This window comes from Trachemys scripta, chromosome 24 (genome assembly GCF_013100865.1).
Source record: "Trachemys scripta elegans isolate TJP31775 chromosome 24, CAS_Tse_1.0, whole genome shotgun sequence".
Lineage (NCBI taxonomy): Eukaryota > Metazoa > Chordata > Testudines > Emydidae > Trachemys > Trachemys scripta.
The window spans coordinates 5,699,624-5,716,432 of NC_048321.1; the positions used below are offsets into that span (position 1 = coordinate 5,699,624).

General features: G+C 47.5%; 1 protein-coding gene across 1 annotated transcript in view; it reads left to right on the forward strand.

The window, feature by feature from the left end:
• PSMD4 (proteasome 26S subunit, non-ATPase 4) overlaps window positions 1-15,179 on the forward strand; it is a 20,331-nt gene extending 5,152 nt beyond the window's left edge. Inside the window, exons 2-10 of the mRNA XM_034756633.1 lie at window positions 5,115-5,255; window positions 6,655-6,769; window positions 8,810-8,896; window positions 10,317-10,385; window positions 12,594-12,809; window positions 12,904-13,012; window positions 13,598-13,729; window positions 14,364-14,431; window positions 14,813-15,179. Of these exons, the coding sequence (XP_034612524.1) occupies window positions 5,115-5,255; window positions 6,655-6,769; window positions 8,810-8,896; window positions 10,317-10,385; window positions 12,594-12,809; window positions 12,904-13,012; window positions 13,598-13,729; window positions 14,364-14,431; window positions 14,813-14,980 (1,105 nt within the window). The 3' untranslated portion in view covers window positions 14,981-15,179. The remainder of the gene's footprint in view (window positions 1-5,114; window positions 5,256-6,654; window positions 6,770-8,809; window positions 8,897-10,316; window positions 10,386-12,593; window positions 12,810-12,903; window positions 13,013-13,597; window positions 13,730-14,363; window positions 14,432-14,812) is intronic.
• Window positions 15,180-16,809: the final 1,630 nt, after the last annotated feature.

Below are 16,809 nucleotides of genomic sequence, written 5' to 3' on the forward strand. Positions count from 1 at the left end.
AGGGTCAGGCTGGAGAGGCTCCGTGGGGGAAGTGGGGGCAGGATCAGGGATGGGAATCTGGTTCAGGGGATGGGGAAGAGGAGCAGGGCTGACTTGATGGGGTTGGGGAGGGCAGGTAGGGGGGCTGGATTAGGATCAGGCGGGGGTGGATGTGTGTGGAATAACCCCAAGCTGGGGAGATTTCAGTGGAGGGGGGGAATGCTGAGGGAGTTGGGGAGGGCTGGTGCCGGAAAGGGGGTCTGGAGCAGGGCTGGGTTAAAGTCATGCAGGGGGTGAGTGAAGCAGGACCCAGCTGGGGAGATTTCTGGGAGCCGGGATTTGAAAGAGGCAGAGGCCATCCCAGTTCTGGTCTGGGGATGGGGTAGGAGAAGATGAATGGGGAGCATCAGTATAAGGTTGTGGGGGGAAGTGGGATCTGTTGGGTGACTGAGTTCTAGGTTGCACTGGAGGGCACAATTACTGCCCTGTGAGGAGGGGCACAGTAATAGAGTGAGGGGATCAGGGCGTGATCACAAGGTGGTGGGAATCGCTGTCCTTTTCTGGGTTGGTGAGGGGCTGGGCTGGCTGTCCCTTCCAGGCTGGAAGGTGGTTTGGAGCTGAGGTAAGGGCAGGGAGAGTTGTTAGCTTGGATGTAAGGCTGGGCTTGTCTGGGTGGGCTATGGAGATGGCCATTGTTTGGATTGGAGCTTCTCCTTGGCTATGGAGAGCTTTAGTCTAGTGGACAGTGTGTGATAGTCCGGGACAGGAGATTCACAGGTGGGCTGTGCTGGGATGTGGTGACATTAGGGTCAGGTGGAATAAGACAAATATTTGACATTGGTGGGGGAGGGCTTGATGCTACGGAGAAGCTGCAGGACAGAGTGGGCAGTGTGTGGTGGGCAGACTGGGGGATGGGGAGGGGTGGACTCTGGGAGGATCAGTTGGGACTGAGAAGTGGGAGCATTTGATATAGCTGGACTAGAATCCACTTAACACTGCATCAACAAAGATAGCCAGGGCCTTCTCTGTGTTAACTCACCTCTAGCCCAGTGTGGATTCAACCCCCAACCTTCCTCATTGTCCACCCCCATCATGTTATCTCATAGGGTTTGATGTGTCCCAGAGTAACTTGTTACAAGAGCAGACAATAGAGACTGTTCACGGGATAAAGTGTCTGACCTCCCTCTCTCCGTTCCCCACCTCCTTTCACATCCCCCGCAAGAGCTGGAGAATATAAATGACCTTTTAGCCCCCCAGCTCACCCACCCTTCCTCCCTCCCCATACTTTCAGTGACTGGTGTGTTTAGGTGGGTTAATGCAGGGCTGGCATGAAATCCTGGGCAGCTGCAATCCGACTGTATTAGTGTTTTGCTGTTGCTTAATACCAGATGTGAAGTAAAATGGTGGTGTCAGTTTTGGATTCTACATTACCAACCTGATAGCTAGAGCTAAAACCAGGCATAGAAAATAAGTTTATACTTCAGAGATGCATAAAAAAAACACTAAACATACTATATTGTTCGGTGCACAATAAAGATCCTGGCTACTACAATACCTCAGACCCATTAGTTGCTGTAGTCTAATTACCAAATAGCAGAGATTCATAAGATGCACAAAACTTCCATTGTGGGTTGTATCTGGTAACTAAATAGCTCTTCAGTTAGTTGGATAGAGACATCCACAGTAGCTTGATTTGCTAAGTAACTATGTCAGATTCAAATAAGAGACAGTGTCAGGTTAATTATTGTTCTCTTGCAGCTGTTGATGTCGTGACTTTGGGAGAGTGAGTTCTGAAATTGGAGTATAAAATCCCAGATGTAGTGAGCCCGGTCCATGGTTGCCCTGTACATTGTATGGTCACTTTCACCAGTGCAGAATGGGTGCAGCTGGCTTCCATTCTAGTCTGGCAGTGTATTTATCCTCAGTCTTACCCTAGGTTCACATGGTGACAATCATAGAATATCAGGGTTGGAAGGGACCTCAGGAGGTCATTTAGTCCAATCCCCTGCTCAAAGCAGGACCAATCCCCAGACCGATTTTTGCCCTAGATCCTTAAATGGCCCCCTCAAGGATTGAACTCACAACCCCGGGTTTAGCAGGCCAGTCCTCAAACCACTGAGCTATCCCTCCCCCACAAGGTGCAGGGCAAGAAGTGCTGGACCATGGGTGTGTGTGTAGTGGGTTAGACCAGGGCACTGGGATTCATGAGTCCTGCTTTCTGGCCCACGTCATGCCACTGGTACTGTGTCACCTTGAGGAGTCATGACATCTGTTAAGAGTATTATTAACTTGCTTCTCAGAGTTGTTGTGAGAATTAATGTTAGCAAAGCACTTTGAAATCCATATGCCACGCATCCTCTTCCATTCATTGTGTGTCAATGAATGGCTGCTTTTTGTAGTAAAGAATATTTGTGTTCAGCAGTGCACAGTGTGACAGGGTTTTGCATTTTAATACAGACTGATGCCTCCTGGCATGAGAAAGTGGCTTTGTGTGCTACAGCCAGGAGAGCAAGGATTAAAACTGGATCCTGGGCCGTGACATTCTGTATGGGAAAGGTTTAAAATTGCCCAGACACAAAACTACTACATAGTTGCTTCTGTCTGCTGAGCTCATTCCACGCACCAGGGGCTCCTTGCCTCCCTCCGTTTGCCCCACAAGCTGTTTTTGTGCCTTATTTCAGGAACTCTCTGCAACCCCTCCTTGCCCCATGGCAGGGGCTCTATGTGCTCTCCATTATTTCTTCTGTCTGGGGGTTATGTCATGCAGGGCTCAGCATTTTAAACTGGGAAGAAGGGAAGAGCTGAGATGTGGGTGGCATGGAAGGCATCAGTGGCCTCCTCAACTAGTTCTTTGATCTACAGACTGGTTGAATCTGGTAACTCTGCTAACTAGATCTCTGGGATGCCCCCTTCCCAGTTTTCTTTTTCACCAAAATCCATAGGGTTCTGCCCATTAATGCCTAGACTGAACATTCGCTGACATTTTTAGAATGGATCGGCTCTGGCATTCCAAAGTTATCATGTTATTGACAGACATGCCATCAAGTTGAGTGTAGAGCAGTGGTCACCAACTGGTAGATCCTGGAGTCTCTGACAGTCGTCCAGCTGCTAAAAGTCTGGCGGCGCAGCGGGGCTAAGGCAGGCTCCCTGCCTGCCCTGATCCCACGCTGCTGAGTCCTGGAAGAAGGGCGGGATCAGGGGGTCTCCGCACACTGCTCCTACCTGCAGCTCCCTTTGGCTGGGAACAGGGAACTGTGGCCAATGGGAGCTGCGGCGGCAGTGCCTGGGTGCAGCGTGTGGAGCCATGTGCCTCCCGCTCCGCCAGGGCTGTAGGGATGGCAGCTTCCAGGAGCGGTGTGGGGCTGGAGCAGGCAGGGAGCCTGCCTTAGCCCTGCTGTGTCACAGACCAGGAGCCATCTGAGGTAAGCGCCACTGGTAGGAGCCCACACCCCAGCCCTGAGCCCCCTCCTGGAGCCTGCACACCATACCCCTTCCTGAACCCCAACACTCTGCCCCAGCCCAGAGCCCCCTCCTGCACCCAAACTCCCTCCCAGAACTTGCACCCCATAACCCCTCCTACACCCCTGCTCCAGGCTCAGCCCGGAACCCCCTCCCACACTCCGAACCCCTCAGCCCCAACCACCTGCCCCAGTCCGGTGAAAGTGAGTGAGGGTGGGTGAGAATGAGCGATGGAGGGAGGGGGGATGGAATAGGCGGGGGGGGGTTCGGGGAAGGGGCTAGGTAGATCCTGGGTTGTATTTAAATTCAAAAAGTGATCTTGTGCGTAAAAAGGTTGGAGACCACTGACGTAGAGCCTCTCTTTGTTCAGCCAATCCTAATAATGAAAGCACTATTGTAGCAAGCCATCAGTGTTGTAGATGTGTTGTAGATGTGCTAGCTTGCATGGAATGGGTCAGCCTGCTAATGGGTGGAGAGTAAATCTGATTTAAACTGTCAGTAGCTAACAGGTCATGACTGCTCCTGTTAACTGAGGGGGAGCTGGGATGTTAATCTGTCTGTTTTGGGAACAGAAGTGAAACCACAAAGCTGGTAATTCCCTGTGTGATAATACTAGGCACATGTTTAGCACCTTTCACCCAAGGAGGTTAATGCACTTTGCAAAGAGCAAGTGAGAATTAGCCCCATTTTACACAGGGGGAGGGAATTGAAGCGCAGAGGGGTGACTCACCTATAGCTCGCCCAGTGAGTTAGTGGCAGTGTCCAGAATAGAACTCAGAAGCCCTGCTTCCCAGTCTCCTCTTTTAACCCCGAGATATCACGGTATCCCAAACAGTCAAATCTGTATAACGGGGGGTGCTTGAACTGTGGGACATAGCCCTGGTGACAGCTTGCCAGGAGCCTGACCTGCATCGAATGTTTCACTAGCGCCTGGGGTTGAGACACACCAAACGACCGTTCTAGTCCCAGCTCTCATTGACTCTGTGACCTTGGGGAAGTCTCTCCTGCCTGTGCCTCAGTTTCCCTCTCTGTAAAATGAGGGCATGGATAGTTGTTCACCTTTGCCAAAGCACTTTAGAAGCTACAACTATAGCGGTGCCAAGTTGCCTATAATATCAAAAAGCTGTAGGCTACTTCTTAAAATGTCAAATAAATGCTCATAACCCTAAGAAATGCTTGTGTATATATACTGATAGGAACACGGGTATTGCCCCATCAGGTTGGTCCAGCTATTCTTTATCCTGTCTCCAGCCATGGCTAATACTGCTGATGGGTGAAGAGAAATTACTTGTTCTTTGTGTTCACCTGCAAATCTTACAACATGCAGCTGATATTGAGTGCGCTTCAGCTTGCAGTTACAGGGAGGGGGTGCTGCATGCCCAGTTTTAGGACTCATGGACTGGGCTCTGAGTCTGTCCTATGGGCCCAAAGGGCAGGCCTCTGCATTGTTCTACTATAACCAGGGCTTTAAAATGGATTTGGTTCTTGCGTCTGAATTTCAAGATTCTCTCTCTCTCTCTCTGCCTTAAGAAGTGACAAGGACGAGGAGACATGTATGCTGTTAGCTGTCTGACCACAGATCTAGGATCCTGAGGCTTCATTTTCATGGACCAGCTTAGGGTAAAAACAGACGAGCCTGTTTTTTAGTTCTGACCTTATCTGATTCTGTATTTCAGTGTTGACAACAGTGAGTACATGAGAAATGGGGACTTTTTACCTACTCGCCTGCAAGCCCAGCAAGATGCTGTCAACATTGTGTGCCACTCGAAAACCCGTAGCAACCCAGAGAACAACGTGGGGCTCATTACCTTAGCTAAGTACGTCTGTAGAGTTCCCCCTCCTAGAAATCAAAATGTCTCCTGCTCTCCCACCCAGGTGATGGGTGTGGTCTAGTGTGTAGTATTTCCCAGCCAGTGAGTTGCAACCCCCATGTGGGTAGGGGGTCATGAAAGGCAGTGCGGGGAATGAGGGAGGGGATTATAATACAATCTACAACAGAGATCCCGCTCCCTGCACACTTTGATCCTGCAAGGTTAAGTATTCTGTCAGCCTCTCAAAAAACACAAATTACATACGCTTATCAATGATGCAGTTCTGACTCTTTTATAGTAAATGTAAGGGAGTTACAAACATTTTTGGGGTTGCCAACCTGAAAAGGCTGAGAAACACTGATCTAGTGTATTGAGCACAGATCTAGGAATAACTGGCTTCTGCTGTTTTCTCCATGTGACTGTGGGAGACCCTGTGCTTCAATTTCCCCACCTGTAGAATCATAGAATATCAGGGTTGAAAGGGACCTCAGGAGGTCATCTAGTCCAACCCCCTGCTCAAAGCAGGACCTAATCCCAACTAAATCATCCCAGCCAGGACTTTGTCAAGCCGGGCCTTAAAAATCTCTAAGGAAGGAGATTCCACCACATCCCTAGGTAACCCATTCCAGTGCTTCACCACCCTCCTAGTGAAAAAAGTGAAAAAGTTTTTCCTAATATCCAACCTAAACCTCCCCCACTGCAACTTGAGACCATTACTCCTTGTTCTGTCATCTGATACCACTGAGAACAGTCTAGATCCATCCTCTTTGGAACCCCCTTTCAAGTAGTTGAAAGCAGCTATCAAATCCCCCCTCATTCTTCTCTTCTGCAGACTAAACAATCCCAGTTCCCTCAGCCTCTCCTCATAACTCATGTGCTCCAGCCCCCTAATCATTTTTGTTGCCCTCTGCTGGACTCTTTCCAATTTTTCCACCTCCTTCTTGTAGTATGGGGCCCAAAACTGGAAACAGTACTCCAGGTGAGGCCTCACCAACGTCAAATAGAGGGGAACAATCACGTCCCTCGATCTGCTGGCAATGCCCCTACTTATACAGCCCAAAATGTCGTTAGCCTTCTTGGGCTATGTTGACTCATATCCAGCTTCTTGTCCACTGTAACCCCTAGGTCCTTTTCTGCAGAACTGCTGCCTACCCACTCGGTCCCTAGTCTGTAGCAGTGAATGGGATTCTTCCGTCCTAAGTGCAGGACTCTGCACTTGTCCTTGTCGAACCTCATCAGGTTTCTTTTGGCCCAATCCTCTAATTTATCTAGGTCCCTCTGTATCCTATCCCTACCCTTCAGCGTATCTACTGTAAAAGATACTACCTTACAAGGGGTATTGGGAGGGTTGATTAATGGTTTGAAAGGACTTTGTATAACAATGCAACCATTTATATTGTTCTAGTAACTGTGAAGTGTTGACCACACTTACCCCAGACACGGGACGGATCCTTTCCAAATTACACTCGGTGCAACCCAAAGGGAAAATTACCTTCTGTACAGGAATCCGAGTTGCTCATGTAAGTGACACCTTGTTCATGACTTTTCTTAAATGAGTCATCATCTTGCATTTCTATAACCCCGCTCATCCTGAAGCATTCTGCTAACTGCTAGTGTGGCCTCCTAGATAGAGCACTGGACTGTGTCTCAGGGCACCTAGCTTCTATTTCTGGTTCTGCCATTGGCCTGCTGGGTGACCTTGAATAATTCATGCCCCCTCTGTGCCTCAGTTTCCCCATCTGTAAAATAGGGATAGCGATACTGACCTCCTTTGTAAAGTGCTTTGAGATCTATGGATGAAAAGTGCTAGATACGGGCTTGGTATTGTAATAACGTCTCATCATAGTTTAGGATACTAAATACCTTCATTTGAAAGTGCGAGGTGAATTTAGGCAAGTGGCCTGTAACTACCCAGGTTGGAATTGAGCCAGGTCATGGGATTTAATGTAATCCAGTCTGCTACCATGTGAATAATTCTATTGAGAAATTGAGTGTGGGGAAATCAATGAGGCTGTTTGGTGAAGGGGAAGAAAGAGAACTATAAACTAGAGAGAATCTGAGTCTGTGGAAATAGCTTTTGATTTGCTACCAAATTGCTGGGTTACAGTTGCAATATATATCATGTATGTGCAGCCAACTTATGGGGGCCAAATTCCGGCAATACACACCCACAAAGGAGAGGTGCCTTTGTTACCCTTAAACATCTGGAATAGGTCTCAAGGTTTAGTCACTCCCTTACTTTCGCTCTATGTGCTTCTCATCTCATGATCTGGTGTGTACATCTGGAAAGCTATTACTCATATATATTTAGAGGGGGAAGGGTGGTCTTGTAGTTAAGGCAAAGGACTTGGAGGCCGACCTGGTCTATTGCCAGCTCTGCCACAGATTTACTTATGTCTACACAGCAAAGAAAAACCCACCATTGGCCCATGCCAGTTGGCTAGGGCTGCAGGGCTGTTTCATTGCTGTGTAGACTTCTGGGCTCAGGCCCAGCTCTGGGACCCTCCCTGACCCCAGACGTCAACATAGCAGTGAAACAGTCCCACAGCCGGAGCCCCACGAGCCTGAGTCACCTGGCACGGGCTAGCCGCGGGTGTGGAATTGCCATGTAGACATTGAGTAAGTCACTTAATGGGTCTCTTTTGCCTCAGTTTCCTTGGGTGCGAAATAGGGATCGTAATACCTGCCTCGCCAATGCAACTAAACGAATGTTTGTTGTGCTGGGATCCTTTGACAGAGAAGTGGCATTATTAGGGCCAGTTCCTTTTAAAGCATCTTGTGGAAGCAGCAGATGCTTAAAGGCAGCTTATTACAATATGGCTTGTGTCATCTTGAAAATACTCCTCAGTCTAATGAATCTTGCTTCATAAAAGTGCCTCCTGATACCTCGCTCAGGTTCAGCCCCTTACTCCAAGGTGTATGTGTGTGTAATCCCATTTTTCCATCCCATGCAACTCCTCTCCCTCCTGGGCATTTACATTTTCTTGATACATCAGTCACCATCAGCTTTCTTTTGAGGATTAAAAAGACTGGGACTGTTCAGCTTGGAAAAGAGATGACTGTGGGGCAAATATGATCGAGGTCTATAAAATCATGAACGGTGTGGAGGAAGTGAATAGGGAAGTGTTATTTACCCCTTTACGTAACACAAGAACCAGGGGTCACCCAGGGAAATTAATAAGCAGAAGGTTTAAAACAAACCAAAGGAAGTACTTCTTCACACAAGGCACAGTCAACGTGTGGAATTCGTTGCCTGGGGATGTTGTTAAGGCCAAAAGTATAAGTGGGCTCAAAAAAGAATTAGATACATTCATGGAGCATAGGTCCCTCAATGGCTATTAGCAACCCCATGCTCTGGGTATCCCTAACCTCTGCCTGCCAGATGCTGAGACTGGACGTTGGGGTGGATCACTCAATAATGGCCCTGTTCTGTTCATTCCCTCTGAAGCAGCTGGCACTGGCCACTGTCAGAAAACTGGATGCTGAGCTAGATGGACCATTGGTTTTACCCAGTATGGCCATTCTTATGTTCACCTTGGATGACAACTCTTATTTTCCAGCTGGCTTTGAAACATCGTCAAGGCAAAAATCACAAGATGCGCATCATTGCCTTTGTTGGGAGCCCTGTGGAAGATAACGAGAAAGATGTGAGTAACGCATGACCAGTTATAGATGTACGTTCCTGGGTATGTTTAATCCGTGATGGTGAGCCCTCAGGTCTGGTTTACACTACAGACCTATCTTGTATAACTATGTCATTCTCACTCGATGTGAAAAATCTACACCCCTGAGCGACATAGTTCTATCAACCTAACCCTCGTGTAGACAGCACTGTGTTGATGGGAGAGCCAGTGCAGCCTTTTAAATGTAAATGTGCCCTTAGTTTTCACAGCAATTTCTTTACCTAGGTGTTTATACTGCTCTCATCACCCTGATATCAAGTACCTAATAATTTCTGCTTTCTTGAAACTGGAACTGTTCAATGTTTTTCTGAACTGACTGTGTTGGTCAGTCTTTATATCCAGAAAACACAGTTCTAAGAAATCTTAATGAGCATTGATATTACAGCAGTCTTTTGAATCTGTATCAAGAATTGTAAGGCTCAAAGCTTATGTCCCAATGAGACAACTGTTTAGCTGATAAACCCTGCTACTAGAATGTGAGCTATTGAAAGGGGGTGGGTGTGAAAATGGAAAAGAAGGAACAATACAAATAAACTAACTCGGCTCTCTCTTAGAGAATGCATAGTGTCTTAGAGTAACAGGTTTCAGAGTAGCAGCCGTGTTAGTCTGTATCCGCAAAAAGAACAGGAGTACTTGTGGCACCTTAGAGACTAACAAATTTATTAGAGCATAAGCTTTCGTGGACTACAGCCCACTTCTTCGGATGCATATAGAGTGAAACATATATTGAGGAGATATATATACACACATACAGGGAGCATGAACAGGTGGGAGTTGTCTTACCAACTCTGAGAGGCCAATTAAGTAAGAGAGAAAAACTTTTGAAGTGATAATCAAGCTAGCCCAGTACAGAAGTGTGAGAATGCTTACAAGGGGAGATAGAATTTATCTCCCCTTGTAAGTATTCTCACACTTCTTATCAAACTGTCTGTACTGGGCTAGCTTGATTATCACTTCTGAACTCTTAATTGTATTTGTCTGGATGTTTTTTTTATAACAAAACATTCAGAATTTTAGATAGGTGCCTTTTTAATTAAATCAAAGTACATACAATTAAAAAAGTGACGTAATGTAATTCAGATTGTCAGAGTGTCTCTTTAAAAGAAGCTTGCTGGCTTTAAGGATTGATTTTAAGTTCTGCCTATTTAGTTTTCATAGGAGTATAATGGAGATGAAACCTCTCAAACATTTTACTGTCCAGAAAGAATCTCTTACTCGGAAGCTTGTATAGACTGTGGCACCTGTAAATTAGATGCTTTTATATCTGGCTTTGTGTCCTGATGAACAAATCCCACGCACTTTTGTCTGCTTTCTGTTATGTGGAGGAGATGTAGGAGCTGAAGACAACTGATGAAGGGCTAACACTCCTTTCTCTTTATTGCAGCTGGTGAAACTGGCAAAGCGCCTTAAAAAGGAGAAAGTAAATGTTGACATTATCAACTTTGGAGAAGAGGTGAGACTTTTAAACTGATCTCCCAAGAGTCTTTGAAATACAAACTCCAGCCAGGGTTTACATCTCATTTTCAAACACTTGGCTCCTATCTGTCTGGGAACATCAGTGAAGAATACTATCACAATTCCCCCTATCTTAATCTCTTCAGCAGGGATTTTAAGGCTGAGCTATTCAGACAACAGAAATCCTTCCATTAATGTTTTGCAGATTCCAAAGGAGACTCTCTTCTCAAATATGCCCCTTCTGTGTTTCCTACCCAAACATTTCACACTTCTGCTAGTGCTTCAGTGAAACAGACTCTAACTAAAAGTGAAATTGACTGGTCTAGACTCACCATCAGTGAAGGGCAAAAAGAAAACAAATTGGATTTTTAGAATTCTTTGTTTCCATAAACAAAGGTATTGAAGGACATCCTTTCTTTTAATATTTTTTTAACTTCGTTTCTGCATGCTTTAGTCACCTGCCTTTTCACAGTGTTGGGGTTAAAATAGAAAGCCAGCTGTAATTCTGAGTTTCCTCCATCAGTTTGTGGCACAAACCTTTGTATGTAAAACATACTTTACCCTTTGTATTTAAAACCCCAACCCATCCTTAAGATGAAACCTCTAAAGCAGTGTGCAGTTACCATATTCCCTTGCAACCATGCATCAAAGACTTTAATTACTGTTCATGAAATATACTGACAGGTTTCAGAGTAGCAGCCGTGTTAGTCTGTATCCGCAAAAAGAACAGGAGTACTTGTGGCACCTTAGAGACTAACAAGATTATTAGAGCATAAGCTTTCGTGGACTACAGCCCACTTCTTCGGATGCATATGAAAATATAAAATACACTTCTTTATGAAATATACTGTTAATGCTCCGGAACACACCTCCGTGAGTCGCAGGCTACATTAGTCAGTGTTGGCTTCAGACTTCCTTGGGCAGAGGGCTGTATTGTGATGTAAGGCTAAGGAACAGTGGGGAGAGTTGGGAATACAAGTGTGGTTGAATTTTGTCGGTCTGGCATTTAGTCCTGTGAGGTGACCCCTCTCCATCGAAGTAAGTGAATTCCTGGGTTATCTTGTCCTTGCTGGCAATGCCCCATATAGTGTCTCACCCCTATGCCTCCGAGTGGTGTTTCTGAGCTGCAACACTAGCTATTCAAGAATCTAATCACCACATTAAAAGACTTTGGTGGTTGGTTTTAGAACCAAGCTGGTAATGATGTTCCAGGTGAGCAGGAAAAATAATAGGTTTGGCGGTTTTCCCTTCTCTTCCTCAATAATCCCTACTCCACTTCCAGATCTCCAGGGACATACTTGCTTGGAGGGAGCAGCCTTCACGGAGCCTGCTTAAGTTCTGTGACTGTTCTTTCCTGATCGTTAGAGTGTGGGTGGCATCAGTGATGCCAGGATGATACCCCAGCCAATCTTCTTTGCTATGGGCCAACCCGTACTCAGCGGAGAATGATGGTTTATTCCCTAAACTGAGACAGCTGAATCCCAGAAACCTACCACAACCATTCCCAGCATAGCTGCTGATCAAGATGCAAAGCAGAGTGGCCTGATGCCGTATCACATTGAACTGCTCTATCTGGGTAGATACAGCAAAACCTCAGTGTGACATTGATTCTGGTGGAGGGCAAAAGTATGAAAATTAATGCTGTATTCAAGATACAGGGTGTCCATGTTAGAGGAGAAATAGGACCAATTTTGTTCTGACTATTGGGTACAATCTCATCTCTAGTGTTGCTAGTACACCCTCAGGCTGACTGCAGATAACACCCATAAGGTTCCTGATCCTCCGGTGAGATCACACCACTATGAAAGGAAACTGCTGGCACTTCCTTTGAGCAGGACTCTAAAACACGAGCAAACTCAGGATGAATTGAATAGAACAATGTTCCGGGCCGACTGTCCTCACTCTGCACAGGGACTTCCTGGGAGGAATTTTAATCAGTTGCCCATTGGAGGGGGCCCATTATACGGATGGCCTCTTCCAGCTCTGAAACGTGGCGTGTCTCCATACCCCTGGTGCATACTGATCACCGTTCTCTGTACTTCTGTATTTATAGACGAGTTCCCTTCCTGAACACCAGTTGGTAAGAGGACTTCAGGGTTATTACAGCTCATAGGGCAGCCCAGCATCATCTCCTTTGAGCCAAGCCAACGGGAAGAAGTCAGCCTGGGTTCTAACCTCTCTCTCTCTCTGTGTTCCCCTCCCCTAGGAAGCCAACACAGACAAGCTGACTGCCTTCATTAACGCCTTAAACGGCAAGGATGGGACTGGTTCCCACCTGGTGACTGTGCCCCCTGGCCCTAGCCTTGCCGATGCCCTCATTAGTTCCCCCATTTTGGCTGGGGAGGGCGGTGCCATGCTTGGCCTTGGCGCCAGCGACTTTGAGTTTGGAGTGGATCCCAGCGCGGACCCAGAACTGGCTCTGGTAAGAGATGATGGAACCAAGAATCGCTTTGAAGGAGCCAAACTCTTTGTGAACGTGCTGTTGCTTTGAGTTTACCCCATTTTCTGCTCCACAGGCGCTGCGTGTGTCCATGGAGGAGCAGAGGCAGCGGCAGGAGGAAGAGGCCAGGAGAGCTGCAGCTGCTTCCGCTGCTGAGGCAGGAATTACAGCCACTGGTGGGGATGGTAAGAAACCAGGCCGGGGATCTAATCCCTCTTCAGTTGGAGGGGCCGGGGTGAGCAGAATAAAGCAGCGAGTTCGATGCAGAGGGGAGAGGGAGTCTGCTGATGCAGCCAGATCATTTTGTACTGAGATCGTGTCTAGCCTCCAGTGCTAAGCAGGGACACCTATGCGCTGCAGGGGATTCATTAGGGAGAGGTACACTTCCTTTCAACATGGTAGTTCCTTATATCCCCCCCGTGTGGTGTTCCCCTTCACCTGAGATGTAAAAGGAGGCCCTGATCACTTGCACTGGCTAGAGATCCCATGGCACTTTCCACAAGAATACTGTTAGCCCCAGTATCTCAGCCCAATCCCTACTTGGGTATCTACAGTCTGCCTTCCCTAAAACTGCCCCTGCACTTACAGCTGCATGCAGTATTTTTTCCTGTCCTGAACTGTTGTGCATTGTTGCTGTGCGCTTTGTGCAGCTGTCTCATCCCCCACCAAGAAGTGGCTGCCCGTCAGTGATGAGGAGGAATTCTTCTCTGAATACAGAATATGTTGGGGAATTGCTCTAGGAACGTGTACTGTGTTTATCCCTGTGCTAGATTCGGACGATGCCTTATTGAAGATGACGATCACCCAGCAGGAGTTTGGTAGAGCTGGCCTGCCCGACCTTAGCAGCATGACAGAAGAGGAGCAGATTGCTTATGCCATGCAGATGTCTCTGCAAGGGCCAGGTGAGTGGCTAGAATTTAGCACAGCTGTCTAATCCCCGAACCCAAATCCTGTGCTGACTGAGCTGTCCCAGTGATTTCAGAGACAGCAGCTGGGTCTCGACACCTGTGAACGTCTGACAGAGGTTGGGCACCCAAAAATTGAGATGCACAAAATGAGTGAGTGCTTGTCTGAGTCGGTCTGAATTCCGTGAATATCCTACCTGTCTGGGGGCAAGGGGTGTCAGAACCTTCACGTCAGGCCTTCAAGCCTGAATCATCTTTCTCAACTCTCACTATTCTGCCTTGAGGCTTCCTGCTGTATCCATCAGTATTATCCCAGGCACCTCTTGATTGATGTGGTGTCTGTAGCAGGGAGCAGCAGATCAGTGGGGAGGGAATGATCTGCCATATGCGGCTATGCATAGGCACAGCTGGGTAAGGCAAGGATGGGATCAAGCGCTGACAGACTCCTGACCGGAAGGCCTGCAATTGTGAATGTCTGGTTTGTGACACTCCTGGCCCACTAACTGCCACAGGCAAGTCGCCTTCAGCATCTTTACATACACACACCCTGCTGACAACCCAGCATAAATACTATTGCAGTAAAGATGGTGGTGAATACTCAGTAGCCAAGACATTTCTTTCCTCTCTTCAGAGTTCGCCCAAGCTGAATCAGGAGAAGTTGATAGCACTGCAGCCATGGACACATCAGAACCTACCAAGGTGATGGTCTCCCCAGCCACCCCTTTCCCAGTCTTTCACATCCACTCTGTGTAGAGTCCAAACTCCCCCTCTCCTTAGACTTGGTTAACATAACAGTTCAGTTCAAGCCTTGTCAGTAGGATTGGCTGCTGCTGGGATTCCTCCCTGAGGACTGCTCAGCTCGCACCCTAGGTCCCCCTTTCCCCACAGAGCCACTCCCATCTCCCTTATCAAGAGCTGCCAGGCTCCGTGAGTTCCTGGAATCCACGTAAACCTTCCCTAGCATGCTCAGCACCTGCTAACAGGGTGCAGTGTTTCAAGTAAGCAGTACCAGCCTGTTAGATCCCAGTATATCTTCCTCGATGGGGAGTGGGGAGTGACTCTCTCTTCATGGATGTGCAGGAGGAAGATGATTACGACGTGATGCAGGATCCGGAGTTCCTACAGAGCGTGCTTGAAAACCTGCCTGGCGTCGACCCCAACAACGAGGCCATCCGCAACGCTATGGGTTCCTTGGCCTCGCAGGCCTCCAAGGAGAACAAGGACAAAAAGGAAGAGGAGAAGAAGTGATGGCACTGGGGTACCGGCCTCCCTGCCACTGACAAGCGATTGGGATAATCTCAGCCCTGCATGTTCCGGTCCATGTAACCTAATAACTTCAGTTTACTTAATCACGGTTCTCCAGGTAGCTGCGGAGCGATCACAGGGCGAGGGTAGGAATTTTTTTTTCTTGATGTAATAGTTAATAAAAACGTTAAATTTTTTTCCATCTCCCTTCTAAAGTAACTATAGAACATGCTAATGGTTTTTTTTAGAGGCGCATAGGAATTGGCAGGGGTGCACCTTGCCCAGTCTCCTGACTCGAGGCTGGAACCAGCTGCTTCAGAGCAGGGTGCAAGAATCCCTGCAGTGATGGGGTGACCCGCCTCCAGGGAAAGCTGCCCCCTTAGACCCATGAGGTTAGGGGAGAGGGCTTCACTTAAACCAGATTAGTTGGGTCCAAGTGAATTCCTTGCATCTCTTAGGCCTGGTTTAGAGAGACCTTTTGTACTGATACAAGTGTCAGTTAGGGGAACGCTTCTCTTTTTACTGATATACCAGGACAGCCCCTTGTCTGGACTTGATTATACTGGGATAGAGGAGCCTTATACTGGTTTAGTGCATCCCCTTCCTGTGTGGGAATAGCTGTATTTGTATGAAGCACCCTTTTGTATGGAGATATAACTGTACCCAGGGTCATGGTGGGGGTGTTGTGCTGCTTTAACTACACCAGTGCAACTTGTGTGTAGACAGGGCTTCTGCCATGGAAAGCTGTGTTGCATAGTCTGCAGCCCCTCTAGCGTGCAGATCCCCTAACTTAGAGCAGGAGGCCCCGGTATCCTGAGCTGCCTTAAACTGAACTGAATCCAAATCCAACCTTCCAAGTAACATCCCCAGCTTGCTGATCTTAAATATATTCCCTTCTCAGCTTTGTGGTACATAGGGACCTTTGTGGTAAAGGAAATAAACCCCCGAGAGCCTTCCCCACTATGCCCAGATCCTGCAACACTTAATCAGTTGTGTAACTTTACTCACAGGAGTAACCCCATTGAAGCAAACAGGATTATCTGCCTATGGAAAAGTTATGCATCAATCTGATACCTTGGTGCTCCTAAATCTAGCAAAGGCTTAACAAGAGCCAGTGGTGGGAAGTGGAAGTTGGCAAGGCTCAGACGAGAGAGAGGGCGCAAATTGTTATCGGTGAGAGAAACTGACCAACAGAACGGAATCACAAGGATGGAGTAAATTCTCAGCGTCCTTCAATCAAGACTGGGATGTCTTTCTTGAGTAGGTACTCCAGCTCAGCTCAGGTTATTGGGCTTCATGTAGGAATCGCTGGATGAAATTTTCTGCCCTGTGTTACGCGGGAGCTCAGACTAAATGACCAGAATGCTGCTGTACATACATAAGAGTTTGCTTGCAGGAGTGATGCTAGTGTGCTTCTCCTGGAGCTGTTCTCGTGTGTGCATTGGGGAAGGGCCAGAAGGAGAGTTAAATTTTAACTTTAATTGTCTCTTTATTAAAAGCCATCATCCTTCTAGCAGGAGGCAGTTCCCTAGCTTTCAGCACAGAAGCCATTTGGTAAAGGCCCAGAAGTACCTCAGCACGTCCTATTTGCTAAGAACCCTACAAGCCTTCTCGTGAATCCCCTAAGGATCCTGCAGGGTGGGATTTAGGTATGTTAACAGAGCTCGGAAGGAAGCCTAAGGCTGCACCAGCAGATGGCCCTGCAGGTCAGGAAGAGAGCTGTGTTGGAAATTCCCTGTTTGGACTTTATTCAGCCCTGTGAACTTGTCCACCAAAAATGTCTTCCGGCTGAGCCGTACCAGGTAGGTGCTCGTTACATACAGGCCTAAACA